Source organism: Lytechinus pictus, unplaced genomic scaffold, assembly GCF_037042905.1.
Source record: "Lytechinus pictus isolate F3 Inbred unplaced genomic scaffold, Lp3.0 scaffold_20, whole genome shotgun sequence".
Classification (NCBI taxonomy): domain Eukaryota; kingdom Metazoa; phylum Echinodermata; class Echinoidea; order Temnopleuroida; family Toxopneustidae; genus Lytechinus; species Lytechinus pictus.
The window spans coordinates 1,235,339-1,258,083 of NW_026974141.1; the positions used below are offsets into that span (position 1 = coordinate 1,235,339).

The window sequence follows — 22,745 nt, forward strand, 5'->3', positions numbered from 1 at the left end:
GCGGACATATACCATTGCACACTCGCATTCACACGCGGACATACCATTACATACTCACAGCACCAGCAGACGCTTCACACCTGTTTGCATTCACTGCCTCATTCACCTTCAGTTCTTCCCATTTCTTTACATGCAAACTCAATTTGCCCGATTTTATAGCTAAGCATTTTTCTTCCTCCCTACGTTCCGCAATATATTTTTGTATTTTATGGCAGGAAGGAACCTGACCATTAGTTCTGGATTGGAAAATGGCATATTTGATGAAAAAGATTATACAGTTTACACAATTATTTCTATTCGTACTTCCAGATAATCCCAAATGTATATCTCTCCAATCTAAATCTCTTAATTCAGACATACAGAAATATTTAATGAAAAATTCCCATAAAGGTTTTACCTTGGGACAATTTAGAAAAATATGAATGTATGATTCGGTTTCTCTGCCACAAAAAGAGCATAAACTGTCTTTAACATACCCAAATCTCAATAACTGTTCTTTGGTATAAATCGCCCCGTGTAAAAGTAAGAACTGGAATTCTCTTTGTTTCCTAATCAAAGTTATGCTCCTGGTTTGGGCAAGCCTATTACACATTTCAACATCTGTAAAATTCAAATTAATGTTTTTATCTTTCAATGTTAAATTATAAGTTTCCCGTAAATTTTCAACAAAACAACTATAAATCATTTTTGATTTAATCACCTCAAAAGTAGTTTCCAGCTTACTGATATTCAAATTAACATTGAAGTTCTCATCGTCAATCTTTATAAATTTAATAGAGCTATAGGCATTTTTCCAAGTAATTGGAATAGCATGTACTATATCAATAATGTGGAGCAGTTCATCTGCGGTTACCCCAAGATTTTGAAAATAAGCCACAGGTCTCACAACCCCGTTATCAAAAATATGATCTACAGTGTATATTCCTTTATTATAAAGATCAATATCAAAAATCATTTTACCTCTTACACATACATTCTTATTATTAAATATAATCGGGTTTACTTCCTCTTTTGTATATCTATATTTTCTCATATCTTGCCAAGCCTTCAGCATTTCAGAATAAAATTGTGGCATTGTCTGTGTTAATTTGCAAATATCAAAATCGCATAGAAATAACAGTCTCCCACCGAGTGATCTAAAACAGAAATCAAAATACAATTTCCACCCAGCATTGCGTTCCCCGTATAATAGACGTTTCAGCCACATTAGACGTTGGGCCTTTATGAACAACTTAAAATTCATCATTCTTAACCCACCGTGTGAGTAATCCTGATACATAATGTTTCTCTTTATACGGTCTTTACCTGACCATAAAAACTCAAAAGTGATCCGTTCCACCTCAACGAACAACCACTTAGGAACAACTAAAAGTGACGAGACGTAATTTAATTTTGATAATGCATAACTTTTCAACAATTGTATTTTACCCATTAGGGTTAGATCCCTTTGTTTCCACCATCCCAAAAGTCTTTTTATTTTGCTTAGTATCTCTTTGAAGTTTAGATCTTCTTTTATTATTACATTTAGAGAGAAATAAACGCCTAAGATTTTAATTTGCTGAACCAAATTTCCAAATAGCGGAGTTTGAGGTCTGTCTTGATCTTTTCCCATCCAAAAAAAGTTTGTTTTCCCTTTGTTTATCTTCAGACCGCTCACTTTTTCGAATTCTTCCAAAAGATATTTAAGCCGTTTAACAGAATTGCTATTTTTAACAAACAGAGTGATATCATCGGCATACAGTATTTGCTTAATTTCATGAGATCCAAACTGAATTCCTTCAACTAGAGCGTCTCTTCTTATTGCCAAAGCTAGTGTTTCTATACAGAGCAAAAACAGATAAGGAGAAATGGGGTCCCCCTGTCTTACCCCTCGTTTTATATCAAAATAACCAGTGGAATAACCTCCATTCATAATACAACTAGTTATATCTGTATATAAAACACGAACCCAAGAACAGAAAGACTGGCCAAATCCAAATAATTTAAGAGTCTGAAAAAGAAAATCATGGGAAACAGAATCAAAAGCCTTTTCAAAGTCCACCGTAATCAAATATCCAATATTTCCAAAAGAGGACTGAAATAAAATATCATCGATTAATCTCACACCATCTCCAATGTTCCTATTTTCAACATACCCTATTTGATCAATATGAATTATCTCATTCAGAACCTTTTTCAATCTTTTTGCTAGTACCTTTGATAAGATCTTGTAATCAACATTTAAAAGCGTGATTGGTCTATAGTTTTGAATGTATAAAGGGTTTTTGCCTTCCTTTTCTAATAGTGTAATCACTCCCTGCCTTTGTGAAGTTGCTAATAATCCCCTATTATACACTTCATTTAACACTTCCACCAAAAATCCCCCCAATAAATTCCAAAAGGTGTAATAAAATTCAACAGTAAAACCGTCGTTTCCAGGGGTTTTATTAAATTTCATTTCTTTCAAAACACTTAAACAATCCTGAATAGTAATTTTACCTTCACAAATATCTCGACTTTCTTTGGATAATTTAGGAATATCCTTCAGGAAAAAAGAGTTTTCATTTACAATCACTTCATTCAATGAATATAATTTTTCGTAAAATGACTTTATCTTCTTCAATATTTCACTCCTATCTTTTATAGTCTGTTCACCTTGATCATATATTTCTTTTATTACACTTTTCCGTTTGTTTGATTTTAATAACTGTTCAAAATATTGTGTTTTTTGTTCTCCTTCCTCAAACCAAAAAGCTCTTGATCGGATTTTTACACCTTGTCGGCTATAATCAAACAATCTGTTCAATTTAGACTTTTTCTCCTCCATTTCATCAAGTATTTTCCTTGAAGGCTGAGTCGATAGGTGGATTTCCAAACTTCTTATATCTTCCTCTAATTTTTCAATTTCATGTTTCCTAAGCTTTGCTTTTTTCTTTGTGTACTTATTAATAATCTCCCTCATTTTCATTTTTAAAAAATCCCACAACAATAATTTATCTTCTATTTTCGGGAGCCATTCTTTTTTTAATTCAACTATTTTATCTTTGAATAAATTCACGAATTCCTGATCTGCGCACAGACTATTGTTGAACTTCCAATATGAATTGCCTCAGTGTGGCTTGTCTACACTGCTTGTTAATTGAAGCAGAACGCCCGAATGATCTGGCGTGATTGATGTTACAATATCACAACCATTAACTAAATGCTGAAAAGCAGAGGACCCGAACCAATAATCCAATCGACTTTGCATAATAGGACATTTTTGCCTGAATGTAAATTGTTTCTTTTCAGGATTCATCCTCCTCCATATATCTTCTAAACCGAATCTATCTAAAAATCCATCAAATTTCTTGTTAAATCTGTTTTTATAAAAGATTCTTGGACCTAAATAATCCAAATCTCCATTCATTATTGTATTAAAATCTCCCCCAATAATTATCATTTCTTCAGAGCTGTAAAGCTTTGAAATACATTTATCTAGTTCCTCTAAAAATTCAATTTGCATCTTCTCCTTATCTCTTGTGGGGAAATAACAATTAACTAAAATTATTCTAGATTGTTGAAATTCAAACTTCATAACGACGTATCTTCCATTTTCATCAAAAATAACATTATCCATTTTTATATTTAAATTTGGAGAAATGAGAACTGAAACACCTCTACTATGGTTCGTTCCATGACTAAACAATATAGGCCCATTCCACTCTAATTTCCACTTCTCTTCAACCTCTTCCGTACTATAGGTTTCCTGTAAAAACACAATATTACTCCCTTTATTTTTGCAAAATTCAAAAATGTTTTTTTCTTTTAGCCTTGTCTCTTAGACCTCTGACATTTAAAGTGAGTAAAGTAAAATATAACCTTCTATCCATACACTTTTACCCAATCCGAAAAATACAACAGAACCTGAATGAATGAAAGACATGAAAGACTACCCATGAAATGCAAACAGGCAACACAAAACACAATACAACCACGCCCTCTCATAGTATCACACTCCAAACACCTCCATTCATTCAACATCCAACATATCCAACACAATAATTCGCCAGTCATCCAACCACACTTCCCCATGCCATTAACGTGGAGGTCATGCATATCTAATATGCCAACACCAAGTTAAGCCTAACCCAAACATATTATATCCAAAGAAACTCCCGTCTATTTCCAACATTAAATTCTATAGGAACCAAATAATGCGTGAATAGGATGAATCCTTCTGCAAATCAAGGAATTGATTGTTTAACACTGCACCTGTCTGGTTTACCATAGAAAAGAAAATACCTTTCCATTACTTTCTAAATTACCCCCCCCCCCCCATAAAACCAACTGCAATGAGACTTTTCCGATGTGCCTAAATTTGTTTCAGAATGAATATTCTCATCTTTACTTCATGTACTATAACTCAAGCATAAAAAAGTGGGGGTTTGGATTTTTTCAAAGAAATCTCTTCTAGGTTTTACTCAGATGCAAACATGACATAAAAGAGAACGATCTACTAAATTATTCATCTTCATACTAAAATGAAAAAGGCTATACAGCTAGCTATCCGTCTAGCTGCAACTAGCTAGAACATCTCTTACATCATTGATGTAAGGATAATCAAACAACGAAAATCATGCACCATTTCCCTACAACTTTACATCTATATCTTTAAAGTGAGTGTATTATAATAATACCAATTCATAAACCTTCCTTGTCAAAAACCACTGCGGTGGCAAAAATGATTGAAAACAAAACAACCCCCCCCCCAAAAAAAAAAAAAAAAAAAATAAGGGGGAAGCTTGTCCTAATAAATTCCATTATCAATTCCATGCTCCGAAAGTAAAGAGTAAGCAAGCTGTAAAGCTGAAACCTCGTATTTTTTAGTTTGATTAAGACGCATAACTAATCAAATCGCATTCTTTTTTTTTCCATAAATATTTTCCAAAGCTTGATAGCCTTGCCTTGCCGGAGTTATGCATCAGAGCCCTAATCAGGGCAAAGAGAGATAAAAAGCTAAAAGGACCTACACACGTGAATGGTTAACTACACCTGCACTTTGCACGTAAAAAGCAATTACATTCCATACACAAAGGAAATGAATAAATAATGAAGGAATGATTTCTTATTCTCTGAGCATATACCTGTTTTCAATAATATCAACATTCCAGTCCTTTTTTTTCCTTGTTAATGAGGACTAAAGACCTATTTACTCTAATCAAATTCATTCAACATCCAACATATCCAAAGCAACAATTCGCCAGTCACCCAACCACACTTTCCCATGCCATTAACTTGGCGGTCATGCATAGCTAATATGCCAACACCAAGTTAATAACCCAAACATATTATATCCAAAGAACTCAAGTCTATTTCAAACATTAAATTCTATAGGAACCAAATAATGCGTGAATAGGGTGGATCCTCCTGCAATTTGAGGAATAGACTGATAAACACTGCACCCGTCTGGTTTACCACTTCCTCTTCAATTCCAGTTTTACCACAACTAAAAACTAGCACTGAAAATTAAGCACATTATATTTTTATTTGCCATTGTGGTACCAATTCATAAACCTTCCATTTAAAAAAAAACCACTGCGATGACAAAAATAATTGAAAACAAAACATCCCCCCAAAAAAAATTAAGGGGGGATCCTGTCCTGATAAATTCCATTATCAATTCCATGCTCCAAAAATAAAGAGTAAGCAAGCTGTAAAGCTGAAACCTCGTATTATTTAGTTTGATTAAGACACATTACTAATCAAATCGCATTCCTTTTTTTCCACAAATATTTTCCAAAGACTGATAGCCTTGCCTTGCCGGAGTTATGCATCAGAGCCCTAATCAGGGCAAAAAGATATAAAAAGCTTGAAAGACCTAAACACGTGAATGGTTAACTACACCTGCACTTTGCACGTAAAAAGCAATTACATTCCATACACAATAAAGGAAATGAATAAATAATGAAGGAATGATTTCTTGTTACTGCTCTAAGCATATACCTGTTATTCAATAATATCAACATTCCAGTCCTTTTTTTTTCTTGCTAAAGAGGACTAAAGACCTATTTACTCTAATCAAATCTGAATGACAATGCCCAACCTTTACTTACTTCGTATTTGTTCGCAATGAAAAATCACCCTTATACATTTTTGTAACAGTACATAAACTGTAGCGTACAATAATAGGTATATCATTTGGATCACATTCTTCTCCCTTTTTTTTGTATATGCAATTTACATGATCTAAGCTCGCCACATCAATTCCATTCACGAAAAGAGAAATAAAATGAGATGCTGTTACCTAGTATTGCTTGGTGTATTGCCTACAATAGGCACCGAAATAACCCAGTGATGCAAATCTGACCTAGCCCGTTCAAGATTTCATGAATCAAAGTAGAGCCAAACTACTAAACAGGAAAAAAAAAAATGTGGCCCCACGACCCAACTATTACTGCCGAAATGTGATCGGAATGCCATTACTATTCAACCCTATCTTCACACTTGTTCCAAGGCAACTGAAATTGTTATCCTACAGGGGCACTTGAAACCTCCGAGTTAGACAATAATTAAAGGATTCCAATCACAATCAAATCCATTTCCGAGTTTTGGTATTTTTTAATTCAAACATTGTAAAGTTGAGGGAACAACGCAAAAGCGATTAAATGCTTTAAAAAAAAAAAAAAATCTAAATAGTTAGAGACAAACATGAAAACAGCAACTGCACTTACTAAATTCATTGATAATTATCTGTCTCATCTTTGTTTCTTCAGCAGAAATTCGTGACCACAGGGGAAAGAGGAAAAAAAAAAGAAGAAGAAAAAAAAAAAAAAAAAAAAAAAAAAAAAAAAAAAAAGAGGGGGGTTAATGTTCTTATTAATCTTGTCTTTACCATCAAAAGCTTAAAAATTCCATTTCACTTTCATTGGTGAATTCTTCGTTCATCCTTCTGTTTGTTTTGAGGATTTTGTTTTCCTTCTTTTTGAAAATACAAACCAGACAGTGTTTTTCAACTCTGAAACAAAGCCCTGTACCTTTTACTACAGTTTTTTTTTCCTTTCCCCATAGTGGTAAAACATAATAAATAATCTTAAAAAAAAAACAAAAAAAAAAACAGTTTACGCATTCCTCCATAATGTAAATGGATTAGAAGTCATATATTCTTCTATACCTGCTAACCTCATATCTGTTTAAAGTTTCTAACTTATAATTCAGTCTTCGGTTCTTTTTTTAATTATTATTTACATGTAAACCATGCTAATCCAATTCATGTCTACTCCTTATAGTGATTTTTCTTCTTTTAGTCAACAAAAATAAACTGTGTAAATATTATTACAGGCTAACAAAAGGACATTTGCATTTACTACTGTCCTTTTTTTTTTTTATATAAATAATAAATCAGAAATACAAGGCCCTGCAAGGTCTCGTATGACATCATGGCTTTTATCGGATTAAGACAAACAAATAAACAACCTTTTTTGGTTATCAATTTTAAGAATATCATTATTAAATAGCTGAAGCAGGACCTGAACCTGAACTCAGCATGCACTGACACCCACCCTCATACACACACACCCACCCCCACCCACCCTCACCCCTAAACGCCACACGCCCACACCCACCTTCTCCCATACCTCTCTTGAAATCACGGCCATGCACCTCGTTACAAGCAATCAACGCACACCCACATATACACCCACTCTCTCCCACACACGCACACACACACACCCACCCACACAATCTTCTAAAATGTATTTTACCACCAAAGAGAGGACTATCCTGGCTTATTTTCGTTTACAGATTGTATATTTCTATACTGGTTTAAAATGACGAAGAATTAATTAGCATGGTTATCAGGAAAGGGGCGTCCTTAAATACCTGTCGGAGTAGTCGGACGTCCTCGGTTGATGGGTTAAAACACCAAAACACACCTACCATACAGTCAACATCCTCACACGTACCCTCTTCCTTTTTCGTTTCCTTTGAATTATATATACCCCCTCTCTCTCTCTCTCTCTCTCTCTTTCTTTATTTCTCTCACTCCTTCCCATCTCCCCTCTCTGCCCACATGTGTCTTTTTGTTAGGCCTATATAGCCGTTTGATCTCATATTCATCTGATATCATACTCAGAAAGAGGGAAAGTTTCTGTTCGATTGGAAGTGAATCATATAAACTCTTGTCAACAATAGTTTAATGTTAAAGAGGAATAAAACCTTTGGAACAGATGGGCTAGTGTAGAAGCAGAAAATCAAAGAATAAGATCAATGGAAGTAAGATAAAATTGGATTAATAATGAGAATTTTATGAGCATTTGAATATTGCGATCACTAATGCTATGGAGATTTGTGATGTAACATGTGAACAACTTTCCCTTTGATGGACTACAGAATACCCCAAAAATGTTTCTTTTTTACTCTTCCTTCTGGTGATGCAAACTCTTTATCCATGATGTATTCTTTGAAAATGCATGTATATTACATGTTCCCCTATAGAACGAATACATGATCTACTGATGGATGTGATAAAAAAAGTTAGTTTAAGTGAAATATACAGTAAGGTAATGGGAAAGTTGTTCACATGTGATATCCCACATCTTTATCGCATTGCCAATAGGAGGATATACTTTAAAATAATCTAAACTTCAAATGCTCATAACTTTCTTATCATTAATTTTCTCAAACTTTCGTTGATCTGTTTCTTTGATTTTTTGTTTTTGCACAAGCTATCATGTTCCCTTTAATGTGTTAAGGTTTAGACATGTTAGATAACTGAGGCCACTGACGGATTTATAGAACACAAATTTCACTCTTAATTCCCAATAACTCTGGCAAATTCACTCCCTAAAGAGTGATAATCTCTCGTTTTCTTCTTAAGAATTAGAGTATGTAAAATACATTCAAACTCCAAGATCAGTTAGATAAACTTTAATTCACTTCAGTAACAAATGAAAATGAAGAGATGTGTACCGTCTATGCAACTGTTCAAATTTTCTTAAAAATGTTCTTTCAAAATAGGAAGGAGGCACTACTGGCATAAATTGGCACTATGGTCAATTTACCATGGTTGCCCCCCCCCCCTTTAATAGCTGTTTTTGAATGAAATATAGAAGGTAATATCATTTTAGTAACGTTTTAGTTAAACCTGGGTTAACTTAGACCACACGTATATGGAGGCCAGTTGTCATCTCATTTACAAATTGAAAACTATTCTCATCATACAGGCAAAAGTTGTCCAAAAAATCATAAAAAGTAGAATAGGAAAACACAAAGAATTGTTGTGAATCAATATAATGGTACATTATCTTTGTCAAGAATATGGGAGAAGTATTGTGAAACTCAGCATTCCTTAAAATCTTGTTTATAGACCAGGGTTAAACCTAGGTTTGATTATAAGAATACTACCCAGAATGTCTAAAATCATTATTATATACCCGTACCCCTAATCCCATTTTTCTTCTCTAGATTTCTTGCCTTATCTTGGCTTCCTTGATTTACTACCACTTCATCGCGATGTTTGCCTGGATGGCCATAGAGGGTGTACATCTTTATTTATTAACCTTTGTAGTATGGAACGCCGAGAAGCGAAAAATCAAGTGGTATATGGCATGCGGATGGGGTAAGATCTTGTTTTCTAAAAGCTATATTTTTTGGGGCAAGCCCCTCCGTTTAATTTCAAAATGCAAAAATCATCGAAGGTAATTGTATTTCTGAATTGTGTTCCTTATATCATATAATTGTGTTATATGTGAATATATGTGACTCTGCTTTGTTTTGTTTTCATGTTATGTACAACTGTGTAACGGAAATCAATAAATCAATTGTAAATCAAACGTATACATTCTATTTATTCCAACTTAAAATCTAATTTCCAACAAAAAAAATCAATGCAGAATCATGAAATATACATTCGATAGTGAAACTGAGAATATAATGCTTAATTTCCATATGAGGTCACATTGTGTAAGGTCTACATTGATTTTAACATCCCCAATTCGATTTCCAAGAGAGGGCGCTCTTGATTATCTACACTATAATGTAAATTAAATGTGTGTTTTATAACATTTTTTTTTCTATCTAGGCATACCATTTCTATTCGTCGCTATGATGCTTGCCTACAACTTCATACGACATGAAAGATATGAACAAGGGATTGATTTCCAAAACTAGTGAGTATTGCAATACCCTTGAAATCGCTATTGCAGTTTTATAAGGAGATACATAGTTATTTTTCCTGCACATTTTCTAATGATGCGTTGAGGTCTAATGTTTTCCTAAAACTAAAAGTTTTAACTTTGTTACTTGTCATTAATGTTACTTTGAATTTCCATTATCACTTATCTCTTGGGCGACTTCGTTCCGATCCAATGACATTCAACATGAAATTCCTGAGCCTGGTTTATAATAAAAAATTAAGTGCTCTATCAGGATGCTTGAAAACGTCGACCAAGAAAAGATAAGTCAAACAGGTTTATGTATTTTAATTATCTTATTTTTGTCAAAGATAAGGGAAAATACAAGGGTCGGTGGAAAATGAAATACTTATATCCAATCTAAATTCATTTTTGTTTGAGGTTGAGGATGATTTAAGAACAATTACGACAAAATTGCTATTAGACGTCTTGACGAGATCCGGCAAACTTCTTCTTCTTTTTTTTTCGCCTTCTTCTTCTCCTTTGTGTACTTTTTCTTTTTCTTCTTCTATCTGAAGAATTGTTTCAAAACACTAAATACAGCTACATAATTCGACTATGTATTGTTCTTATTTTAGATATAAACTGGTTTTCCAACGTGCCCGCAAATAACCTTTATTAATCCCCTTTGATACAGTATATCGTTATAATGATGATGTATTAATGATGGTACTGATGTAATGATTGTGATGATGATGATGATGATGATGATGGCAATGATGCTGCTGCTGCTGCTGATGATGATGATAAGGATGATCATGATGATCATAATGATAATGATGATCATGATCGTGATGATGATAATGATACCCCACCCTTCTAAGTCGTTTAATTTCTTGCTTTCCGACAGTTGTTTCCTGAGCATGGAAGACAGAAGTCTCCTCATGTTCGTCGTCCCAGTCGCTGTTGTGATCGTTTTCAATATCTTCGTAACAATACGTGTTGTTTGTCAAATCGTCAAGATGTCGGACGGTCCCACAATGCAAGGCGACATTAAGAAAAGAGCTAAGTGAGTAGACCACGATAATTGCATGGTGAAGATAGGACACATGTTGGATTGTTCCCTTATTTTGATCTTGTCTCAAATTAACAAAATAAAAAGAGGTATATATTTTATTTGGAATTCTGTGAAAATCAGTGAAGACGGTTGCTCTTTTCGCCAAACAAAACATGAATTCAGAACCTACAGAATGAAAATTGAATGAAACATAAGTGGAGTAAGGGGAAAAATTCTGGAAAAGACGTGAGCGACCGCATTATAATGACCTTCAAAACAAAAGTTTTGAAATTTACAAAAGTTCCAAAATTTAATACATTATTATTGTCACTTTGTATTTGAAAATTCCACTCTATCTGTTTTGCATTGTATACAAATGAGGGAATATTTATACTCAGCAAAATACAAAGTGATTGAGGTTTAGAATTGTATGTTTTAAGTAAGATTAAATACCTACCTGAGTTGAGTTCAAAATCAAGACCTACGAAAAGAAGTTCATTGGTTTGCCTTTTCAAACGATAGCACTATATATTTTTTCACCAACAGATACGGCGTGAAGGCCATGATTGTTCTTCTTCCAATAATGGGATTGACCTGGGTCGTAGGCTTCTTAGCGGTCAATAGGGCAAAGGTCATCTTTCTGTACGCCTTCATCGTTCTCAATTGTCTGCAGGGCGTCTTCATATTCTTCATTCATTTCTTCAGAAACACGGAGGTAATTGCATCGATATGAAAAAAATTGGAAAGAGCAATAATGCGTTCTTTTGGGGCAAAGGTCAAGCGCGCACAAAATTCCATACTCTTCTTTCTCATGCGCATGCGTACACGTGTTGTTTCGTACGTTTTGTTATGTCCCATTATTATGTTTATTGTATCATGGAGTACTTTTCCTGTAGCTTCAGTGTCGTGTGTGCGGCAGCATGCACTAAAATCTATCCAGTTCTTGTCTCGCGTACATAGGAGAGTGAGATTAAAGGCGCCGCTTTTCCGACGGCGACGGCGGTGTCGACATCAAATCTTAAACGGAAGATTGAATCTTTGAAATGACATCATAACTTATAAAAGTATATGAATCCTAGTTCATGAAAATTGGACTTAAGGTTAATCAAGTATTACTAAATATCTTGCCTCAGTTTCAGGTCACATGACCAAGGTCAAAAGGTCATTTAGGGTCAATGAACTTTGGCCATGTTGGGGGTATTAGTTGAATTTCCATCGTAACTTTGACAGTTTATGGAGCTAGTTCATAAAACTTTGACATAAGAGTACTCAAGTATCACTAAACCATATGTCAACATCCTGTGAAAGTTTCGATCAGATCACATGAACAAGGTCAAAGGTCATTTAGGGTCAATCCGGCTCTAGCGCATGCCAATTTTCGCGGCAATCGCGCAATCAGCGGCCGAGATCTGAAGGGGGGGTCAAATTGACCCCCCCCCCCCCCCGTATATCCTGGTCTGAAAAAGCCCAGTTGAAATAGGGTTAAGGCCCCCTTTTTACGCCTTGCCAACAGTTCCCAAGTTTATAAGTATCTCAATCATCCCTTTTCATTGACCACCCGTTCTACCCGTTCCTTTAAACCCCCAATTCAGGCGTCAGTTCGCGAAGACTCCCATTTTATGATTCCAGTTTCCAAGCGCGCCCCCATCAGCGGAGGCCGGGACCATCTTTTTTTAAGCCTCTTATTTCATAGCAACTTCAGTTCTTTATTAAAATGATATGGTTTCAGAACGATGGGCTCACATTTCATACCGGACGCGGGGTCGAAGAATTTCTCCCTTTTATGAATTTCAGCTTTCTTATTCTTTCTGTCTCCCTCTCCTGAATAATTAAAAATATATATCTTGTATGGATTATTCTTTCCTTTGCACTTTGATTCTTCTCTTTTATACAAATATTACAACAATTTCATGGAATATTGTACATATTTAAATTTTGTGCCATATACCGTGTTATTCAATTATGTATTTTCGAAAAATATGTATTATAGTGATTTCAATAAAGGAACCCTGTGGAAGGGTTAAAAAGAAGAAAAAAGGGTTTATTTTCTCTACTTATTTACTAATCTCTCTTGGTGTTTTATTCATATTGCTTGTTTCAGGTTCGCAAAGCATTTAGGAGACAACTGGACAAATGGGCCGTTAGTCAGTCTTTTAAGGGAGACTCTTCGAGTAGTAGGAACGGCCGAAAGTCCTCATCCTCGGGTGGGGAAAAGAATCTTGCGGCTTTCCGATCGCCCAACCAAACCGTAACATTGTCCAACATGTCGAGCACCAGGGCCCACAACCTGTAGATGAATTTGAAAACGCTTCACCTGTATATTGCCAAGGCAGGGGAGCTCCTTTGCATGGTCATTGAATATCTTGAATTTATTTTAAGAAAAAAATATGGAAGAAACACCCTTGTTTTTAATCTTTGTTCACTTTTCTTACTCTCCCATGAGTGGCTCAGTGTTGCTAGTTGCTAATAATGGCATTTGAAGGGGCGTTATGACCCTAGATTTGGGCTGAATGATAGTGAAAGACAAAAGTTTCATCACTGCGAAATGATGATTGATGGCCAAACTACTCTACATCACGTGACCGACTTTTGACCAATCATAAAGCAAGATTCTTCGTATGCTGAATATAATTGCTAAGTTCTCGCATTTGAAGGGGCGATATGACCCTATATGAGTGATCAGTGAAACACTAAAATTCCATCACCGCGAGTGATGATTAAAGACCAAACTACCCTTTATCACGTAACTGACATTTGACCAATCATATAACAAAATTCTTAGTATGCAGAATCATTGTTAATGATAGCATTTAAAGGGTGGTGATATTTACTTTGATGATTATTTTCATCAATACGGATGGGTCATTATGATTGTATATATTCCTGGATAGTACAGTACTTTAAGCTTCTCGGAATACAATAAAAAATAATGATGTTTATGCAATTGTTGGTATCTAAGTGTGTGGTTCTGACCCTCGCCTTGTAAACAGAGAGTCGTTTGCTTGAATCCCACCGCGGTCTGGCGTCCTTTGGCAAGGCGTTAATCAACACTTTGCCACTCTCGACCCAGGTGCTAAATGGGTACCCGGTAGGATGTGGAAGTCATTGTAGCTTGACCAGTACCGTGTGCGCCTCACCGACAACTGACTGGAGTACTCCCCAGGGAGTGGAGGGTGTGCACACATGACATTGTGTGCGGGAATGACTGATTGAATCCAATGACCGGGGTAATAATATATCTGTTAAGCGCATAGACATGTCGTTCTGGTGTATTAAGCGCTATATGAAAGCGGATTATTATTATATGGAGACACTATAGTACACTCTTAAAAATGTTGGGCAACATACGGTCCACACAACAATTGGTTAAAACTTTATCCAATTCTGGGTAGTTTTACACCAATAATGTGTGCTTTGGGTGAAAACTACACAGTATTGGTGTAAAACTACCCAGAATTGGATAAAGTTTTAACCAATTGTTGTGTGGAGATAATATTTTCCATGAAAATTCATCAAGCAGAAAATGTAAGATTCATTGACGTACAGTATGTGTCCTTAACATAGGGCAATTTCATGATTCATTTTAATTCACAGTATGAACTTTACTTGCGTTACGAAAATATTAGTCGTTTGTCTATTTCTCCTTTGTATTATTTCAAAGATGAGCTCCTCGTTACCGTTGCTGTGTAATTTAACGCTCTGCATATAAACGACGATCAAATTGCAATTCGTATTTTGTATTTATCAAGTTTGATTGGCCTATTGGGTTGTGAAATAACGTTACAATTTTATGTTTTAGGAAGGACTCATATAGGCCTACAGGGGGTCGGATGTACATAATTTAAGAATTGCCAAATGCTTAAATCAAATTTAGTCATGTTTTATGAATATTAGTTATTTATTTCTATGGTTTTTTCTGTATCGTATGGTAAGTGCAATTGTTTTTTTTTTCTTTTTCACCGTCCTATTATATATTGTCGTTATCTTTAGTGTTTTGTAAAAACAACGAAACAATCTGTTTAAGTTAGTAATTTCCAATAATCCGATCTGCAGTGTAAGAAGTCTTAATATTTCTTTGGCGTATGTAACCTATACTGTAAAAAAATAAAAATAAAAAATAATGATAATCTTACCAGAACGTAATGTGATATGCTTTCGTTATCATGTTAGTGTTTCTTCCCGTTTGTTTTCTTTTTTTTCTTACTTTTAATCAATATTTAAAAAAAAATCATTTGGGCAGCCTCCCACCCCCCCCCCCCCCCCCCGCACAGCCTCTGGGAGTTGTCGATTTGATGTTGTATTTACTTTTACTGGGCAACATACTGTCCTCTTTGTTGGGTAATGTATGTTGGTAAAATATATGTACAGTATGTATGTATATATATACGAGCATCTTGGTTTTCCACGTATTGGTAATAATAACACATCAGAAATGCGAAACAAATTATATTCACGAGTAATGCAAGTTTGCAATGCCAGCAAGTTCTTTTATATATACATATATACAGTATATATATATATATATATATATATATATTCGGTAGATATTCCACGTGTTGGAGTAATATTAAGAGAAACAAGTTTGAAACGTTCATGCTTTAATCCAACAAAATTTATTGAAGTCCACAAATTTTCGACGAGTACATATCGTCTTTATCAAGTGAATGCCAAATATATATATATATATATTCTGGGCAATTATTATCCAGTTGAATAATTTTATTACCCAATTATTAGTTTTTTTATTTTTATTTTTTTATTTATAACCCTTCCACAGGGGTCCTTTATTGAAATCACTATAATACATATTTTTTGACAATACATGATTAAATAATTAACACAGTATATGACACACAAGTTGAATATGTACAATACAATATTCCATGAAATTGTCGTAACATGTGTATAAAAAAAAGCAAAATCAAAGTGCAAAGGAAAGAAAAAATCCATACAAAATATATATACATATATATATATATATATATATATGTATTTTAGAATGATATCTGATATACTTAATGTAATAAAGTAAAAGATGACCACCTTTTTATGAATTTCTTCTCTTTCAGATTTGTTTTATATATATACTTTTCCATACCATAATAAGATTTTATTTCAGACAAAATATGGTCGAAAACGGGAAGACAGTGTTTGCATTTTGCTGCAAAAATTTCTTTTCTAACGATTATAAAAATATAATTAAGAGCACCATTGTTGTTTCCGTAAAAACCGAATACTGTAGTTTATTCTGGTTTGAAATTTTGATATTCAAATTGTTACGAGAAAACCAAATTTCGAGTTGAGACCATATTTCGTTTGTGTGGGCACAAGAACAAAAAATATGCATAATAGTTTCTTCATAATTATAACAAAAGGTACATAAGTTATCTGTAACAAATTTAAATCGTAACAAAGCATCTTTCATATAAATAATTCTATTCACTATTTTGAACTGAAACCATCTCATGTTGACATCTGCAGTTGAATAAAAAGGTATTTGATAGTAGAAGTCCAGGCGCGTAGCCAGGGGGGGCGGTGGGGGCGGTCGCCCCCCCCCCCAAAAAAAAACGTCCCCAAAAAGAAAAAAAAGGAAAAAAAGAGAGGAGAAAAGGAAAAGCGAAGGAAGGAAAGGGAAGAAAGGTAGCTTTGTGGGTTTTTCCTTTTATTCCTTTTTTTTCTCAAAAAAGAAACTCCTTCACTCTTGCTCTAAATCTATATATATGAATTTTGCTTCTGCGCTGCGCGCGGTTAAATGACAATATTGCAGTTCTCCTTTGTTTCCCTCACCCTTTCTCTAACCCTGTTTTTCCATCTCAGCTATATGTGTTTCTTGCCAGTTAAAGTTCAAATATATACATTAGGGCATGAAATTAGAGTAAGGATAGACCGAAGTATATGAAGTTATCTTTTTTTTAATTGGTCGCGCAAGTTGGGTCGGCTCCGGGCGAGTAAAATCTTTATATCAATTTCTGCCGTCACCTCCATACAGGCAACTTCTCCCGCTTTTCAGCTCATTACTATACAACCATAATTGGGGGCAAACAGGTTCCTAATTTAAAAAGAGGAAGGTATAAAATTCGTGTCGTATTAAATAAAAAAAATACAATATTTTTTTATCAAATTCTTCTAAACTTCATGTCATTTCCTACACATTCATCTCCTGTCCTGTTTTGCGCCCTCAGTTTGAAATTTTGAACGACACTTAAATTTCTTTATCATTCAAAATGAAGCGCATCAGGATAAGTCAATTAAATTATACATCATCCTGTTTTATATAATTTCAATAAATCACAAAAGTTTCAACTTTTTGCGCACCATTTTCCTTTTAATGAAGTTCAATAATCTTAGAGGGAAACAATTGACGAAACGTCCGCCCTAGCTTTGAAATTTCAGAGTTTCATTGCTCTGCACGGGGAGGAATATCTTCCTCCCGGTACATCCTTCTTCTCTGTTTTTCGAGTTAAAGATATGCACTGTCGCTAAATAGTTTGTAATCAAATCTGATCTTTCCAAGGGAAGTATTCAATACTGATAACTTAGAGAATACCCTTTTCTCGACACCCTTTTCTTTAAAAAAAAATGATAAAACGCTTTAGCTTCCGCGTTTCGCGCGGGGTCAATATTATTTTACTTTTCTCCATTTTATCCCTTTTTTGTGCGTTCACAATTACTTTTGAAAACAAAGTTCAAAATCACGATATAGTCAACTGAATTAGGGCTGATATAGATGGGTACTAGAGACAAGAGAAACGGCTCCTTTTCATTTTAATTTATGAAACACCGAAAGCTTTGCGCTTCGCGCGGGAGGGGGAAACTACCCCTCCCTGCACCCACCCCCTAGGGAGCGCGCTTCGCGCGCTCTGTAAGTGTTGGCACGCTTCGCGTGCATTTACCGCCCCCTCCAAAATGAAATCCTGGCTACGCGGTTGAGTAGAACCTCCATATCGTGTTGTCAAAGTCAAACGTCTGCTTCCATTTGATGAGACTGTTACAATCTTTCAACTTATACTTCAAAAAAATATTGTAAATGTGAGCACAACCTTTTTTTACTTTAATTATCAAAAATAGTGCTTCTGGAATAATAGGTTCCATAGCTTTTGGTATTACATGTTTATTGAAACCATATCGAATGGCGCTGCACAGGCCATGATATTGAAGAAAATTGACGTGTACATTGTATTTGCGTTGAAAATCAAAATATGAGAGAAATTTTCCATCTGTTCCCAAAATATCATTAACAAAACGCACCCCATTAGCACACCAAGACCTGAAAAATATTACATTATTATTCATTTTAATTTTTGGATTATTCCAAAGGGCTTGACATGCAACGTCATCAACAATAAGGCGGGAAAGATCTGAAAAGGCCAACAATACCTGTGCCCAAAATGGGTTATTCATTGATATAGCAAGTGATTTATAATGCTCAGCCCCCATGAATAATTGAAAAGATGTATATGCTGCAGGCAAAAATGATTGAAACATGTGAAAAGTAAAATTTTCAGAACAAGAAATGAACCTTCTTATCCATGAAATTTTTAATGATTTGGAATGGATAAAAATATCAGTCATCCTAACACCACCCTCACTATACGGTTGACACATTTGTTTCCTACTTATTTTATCAGGTTTGCCTTCCCATATAAAGTCGTAAAAACATCGGTGAATATCATTCATAATTTCTAATTTTGGTTCTGGAAAAGATAAAAACAAGTAATTAAATTTCGGTATAAATATAGATTTAACAATGGTTACCCTCCCTAAGGGAGTCAAAGATCTTTTTCGCCATACCGCCATCTGACGTTTTATTTCTTTAAACTTTTCTTGATAATTGTAATCGACCATTTTTGATAGTTCAACTGAAAAGTCTATACCTAGGTACCTAAAATATCCTTCCGAAATCCAGTTCAGTTTGTACTCGTGTAAAATCTCTTTTTTGAAAGTTCTATTCTTCCCAATCCATATCACCTGGGTTTTAGTTATGTTAATTTTGAGGTTGGATATTTTTTCAAATTCATCAAGTGTATCAAGAGCACATTTTAAATCTTGTTCTGAACCATTGAGTGTCAAAAGGGTATCATCTGCAAATTGTAACAATTTAAGTGTTTTCCCATTAATATGCATTCCCTCTAGTTTGTCTGAGTGTCGAATTAAAATACCAAGAATCTCACTGACTAACAAAAAAAGATAGGGAGATAAAGGATCTCCTTGACGACACCCTCTTCCTATATTAAACCTATTTGTACAATGTCCGTTAACTAACACACAAGAGGTTGCGTCTGCATATAACAATTTTATCCAGCTTTTAATGGATGGACCGAAGCGAAAAAAATCCAGGACATTGAAAAGAAAATTATGTGATACAGAATCGAAAGCTTTTTCAAAATCAACAACCAAAAGCATGCCAGCTATATCATGTAATTCACTGTAAAGTAATGTGTCATACAATAAACGAATGTTTTCACCTATGAAGCGACCATTCAAAAAACCAGTTTGGTTTTGATGAATTAAAAAAGACAGAACACCTTTGAGTCTGTTTGCTATACAACTGGACGCTATTTTATAGACAACATTTAATAGGGAGATAGGTCGCCAATTTCTTAACAAGTGTCTGGGTTTGTTTCCTTTCGGAATTAAAGTAATTATTCCCATTTTTTGTGAATTAGACATATGTCCTGAAAAAAAAGCATAATTTAATGATCTAACCAAAAAATGTTTAATATCTTCCCAAAAATAACGATAAAATTCTACGGTAAAACCATCCTGTCCGGGCGATTTACTATTTTTCATGAGCTTTAAAACGGAAAGGACCTCATCAACATTTAAAGGACCCTCCAATAAGGAAGACATTTTAGGGGACAACTTAGGAATACCAGGAAAATTTAATAATAATTCCAAGTTGCTTACGTTGGTTTCTTTTTCCGCATAAAGATTAGAGTAAAAATTAAATATTTCATTGATTATGTCACTTTGCATTTCTAAATTATCACCATTTTCAGTGGATAACTGACGTATTTCTTTATTAATGCAATTTTGTTTTTCTAAATTTAAAAAGAATTTAGAAGGCTTTTCACCAAACTCCATCCACTTAATCCGAGATCGAATCGCAATTCCTTCATTTGTTTTTAAACGGAATGTTTCCAGTTCTGATTTTGCTTTATCAATTTGATCCAAAATAGATATTTTATCGTCGGTGATCACCAGTTTTCTTTCCAGCTCTTCAATTTTCTTTTCTAAGTCTTTTTCTCTGTTTATATTTTGTTTTTTTACAAAGGAGTTTTTTTAGTTTTTATTACTTACCCAACTTACTTACCCAACTTGGGCAGATTTTAGCCAATAGTTGTGTGGACAGTATGTTGCCCAGGGATTGGTTAAAAGTTGGGCATTTTTTGCCCAACTATTTTAAGAGTGTATAAAAATGTTTTCTATATATATGCTATGACCTATCTGTTTATTTTCAACGTCTCGAAATGCATTGTATCTACGGTTTTAATGATTTTGCTTTCAATTTTCATGAAGTTCGTGCGGGCCGGCAGGATTCATACATAGGAGGCCTGGAAGGGCGACGTATATATGACGTCGTTCGTATTCACAGTGTGGAACACGATGAGAAATCATTTTCACACAGTTAAATATGTGAGCATTTGTGAATTGTTTGAATCACATCTTCACATAGTCTATTATCATGAATAAGTGAACACACTGTGAACTTTCATAGTGTGAAGTTATCCTCACACTGTTGAATGTGCGCATTGTAGTGTGAATCAAATGTTCACCATGAACACACTGTGAGCACCCTTTGAATACACTCTGAACACACTGTGAATATATACTATGAACACGCTATACATGCACTTTTTGACCGTGTGTTATTTCCATCAAGACTATCTAACACCCAAATAAAATGTGTATGTGCTTTGTAAAGAATGTTATGTTATGATAATGATAATAACGGGATATTTACCCAGGGTAGCCACTGCAGTTCCGAAAATTATTCTCCTGCTATTATTGTTATCATCATCATCATCATCATAACCACCACCATCTTTATCATTATTATTTATTATTGTTATGAATGGAGAACGATTATTGCTGTAACTTAATCACAAAATGAAGAAATAAAAATTAGAAGTACTATCGTAGTGCAAAATAAAAAAAAGTGCTTAGCATGGATCTAGCAATAGATCCGTGCTTAGCATGGCTCTAGCAATAGATCCACCACGCAAACAGTCCTTGCCCGCTCTAAGAACTATGACGTCATGCCCGGTTTTATTTTGTGTTATTTGTTGGATTATAATTCTTAAAGGACAAGTCGCTTGAAGGACAGGGTCACCCAAACATAAGGTAGACTTGAATAAAAAGAGAAAAATCCAACTAGCATACCACCGAAAATCATATAAAATCGGATGTAAAATAAGAAAGTAATTACAGTTTTAAGTTTCGCTTTATTTCAAACAACAGTTATATGCACATCCTGGTCGGTATACAAAGGAGGGGACTGATGACACCACCCACTCACTATTTCTTTTGTATTTTATTAAATGAAATATGATTTATTTTTTTTCTCATTGTTCAGTGAAACAAAGTTTCCTCCATGAACACGTGAAATTACCATTGTCTTAAGATTATATGTTTCGGTCATGTTGGTCCATATTATCAAATCTCTATACAGAAAAAAAAATGAATTGTTTAATTCAAACAATAAAAAACAAAAGAAATAGTTAGTGAGGGCAACCATCGACTCTCTCATTTGAATGTCACTGAGTTGTGTTTATAACAGTTTTGTGAAAAATAATCGAAATTTTAAAATGTCGTGACTTTCTTATTTAACATCCAATTCTGATGATTGATGAATTTTCTGTATTGATCCAAATCAACATTTTTGGGGGAGGTTGGATTTTATCTTTATTTTTCTTAAACTAGTTATTTGCAAATCCTTGTGGATATGGATCTGAGGGAACCAATTGCATCAACCACTCACTATTGTTTCTCGTATAAAATAATTTTGTTCTCATTATAAATAAAGCAATTTTTGATTCCTCCCACAAAAATGTCGGGTTGTCACTATTGCATCCTATTCAGAATCAATGGAAATTCTTTTTTGTTAAAAATACATAAGATCAGTGAGTTATCGACATCAGCGATACTCTCATTTACATACCACCTGTTTTGTGAAAATAAGCAGAACTTTAAATTTCATAGCTTTCTTATTTTACATGTAATTCGGATCGGTTTTCTCATTCTATATTTTTAGACAATTCGACTTTTTGCTGGGTTTGGCTTGCCATTTTAATCATGTTTCTTAAACCTCATCTTATATTTCAAATCTTCAATTAACCATGTTTACATTATGATATTCTTGATCAAAGTGCGGGAAACGGGAGGCTTCGTTTGATGTATGAGAAAATAACGTGAAAGAGATTATTTTGTAGACTATCATAATCTCATAATCAGAACAAACAAATTATTTAAATACCATGTTGAATTTATAATGATTGCACTTTATGGAATTAAAGCAAGCCTCGTCATCCTAGCCATCAGCAGGGGAGCAGTGCATGAAAACGTAGTCGGCGACTTCCACGGACAGTTGTTATAAG

The 22,745-nt window shown here is 34.4% G+C and overlaps 1 protein-coding gene across 1 annotated transcript; it reads left to right on the plus strand.

Moving 5' to 3' along the window:
- The first annotated feature begins 9,428 nt into the window (after positions 1–9,428).
- On the plus strand, positions 9,429–15,286 carry LOC135157835 (adhesion G-protein coupled receptor D1-like). The gene is made up of 5 exons (XM_064114829.1): positions 9,429–9,577; positions 10,040–10,127; positions 11,002–11,160; positions 11,695–11,863; positions 13,250–15,286. The coding sequence occupies exons 1-5, from the start codon at positions 9,472–9,474 to the stop codon at positions 13,439–13,441; spliced, it is 714 nt and encodes a 237-aa protein (XP_063970899.1). The 5' UTR covers positions 9,429–9,471; the 3' UTR covers positions 13,442–15,286.
- Positions 15,287–22,745: the final 7,459 nt, after the last annotated feature.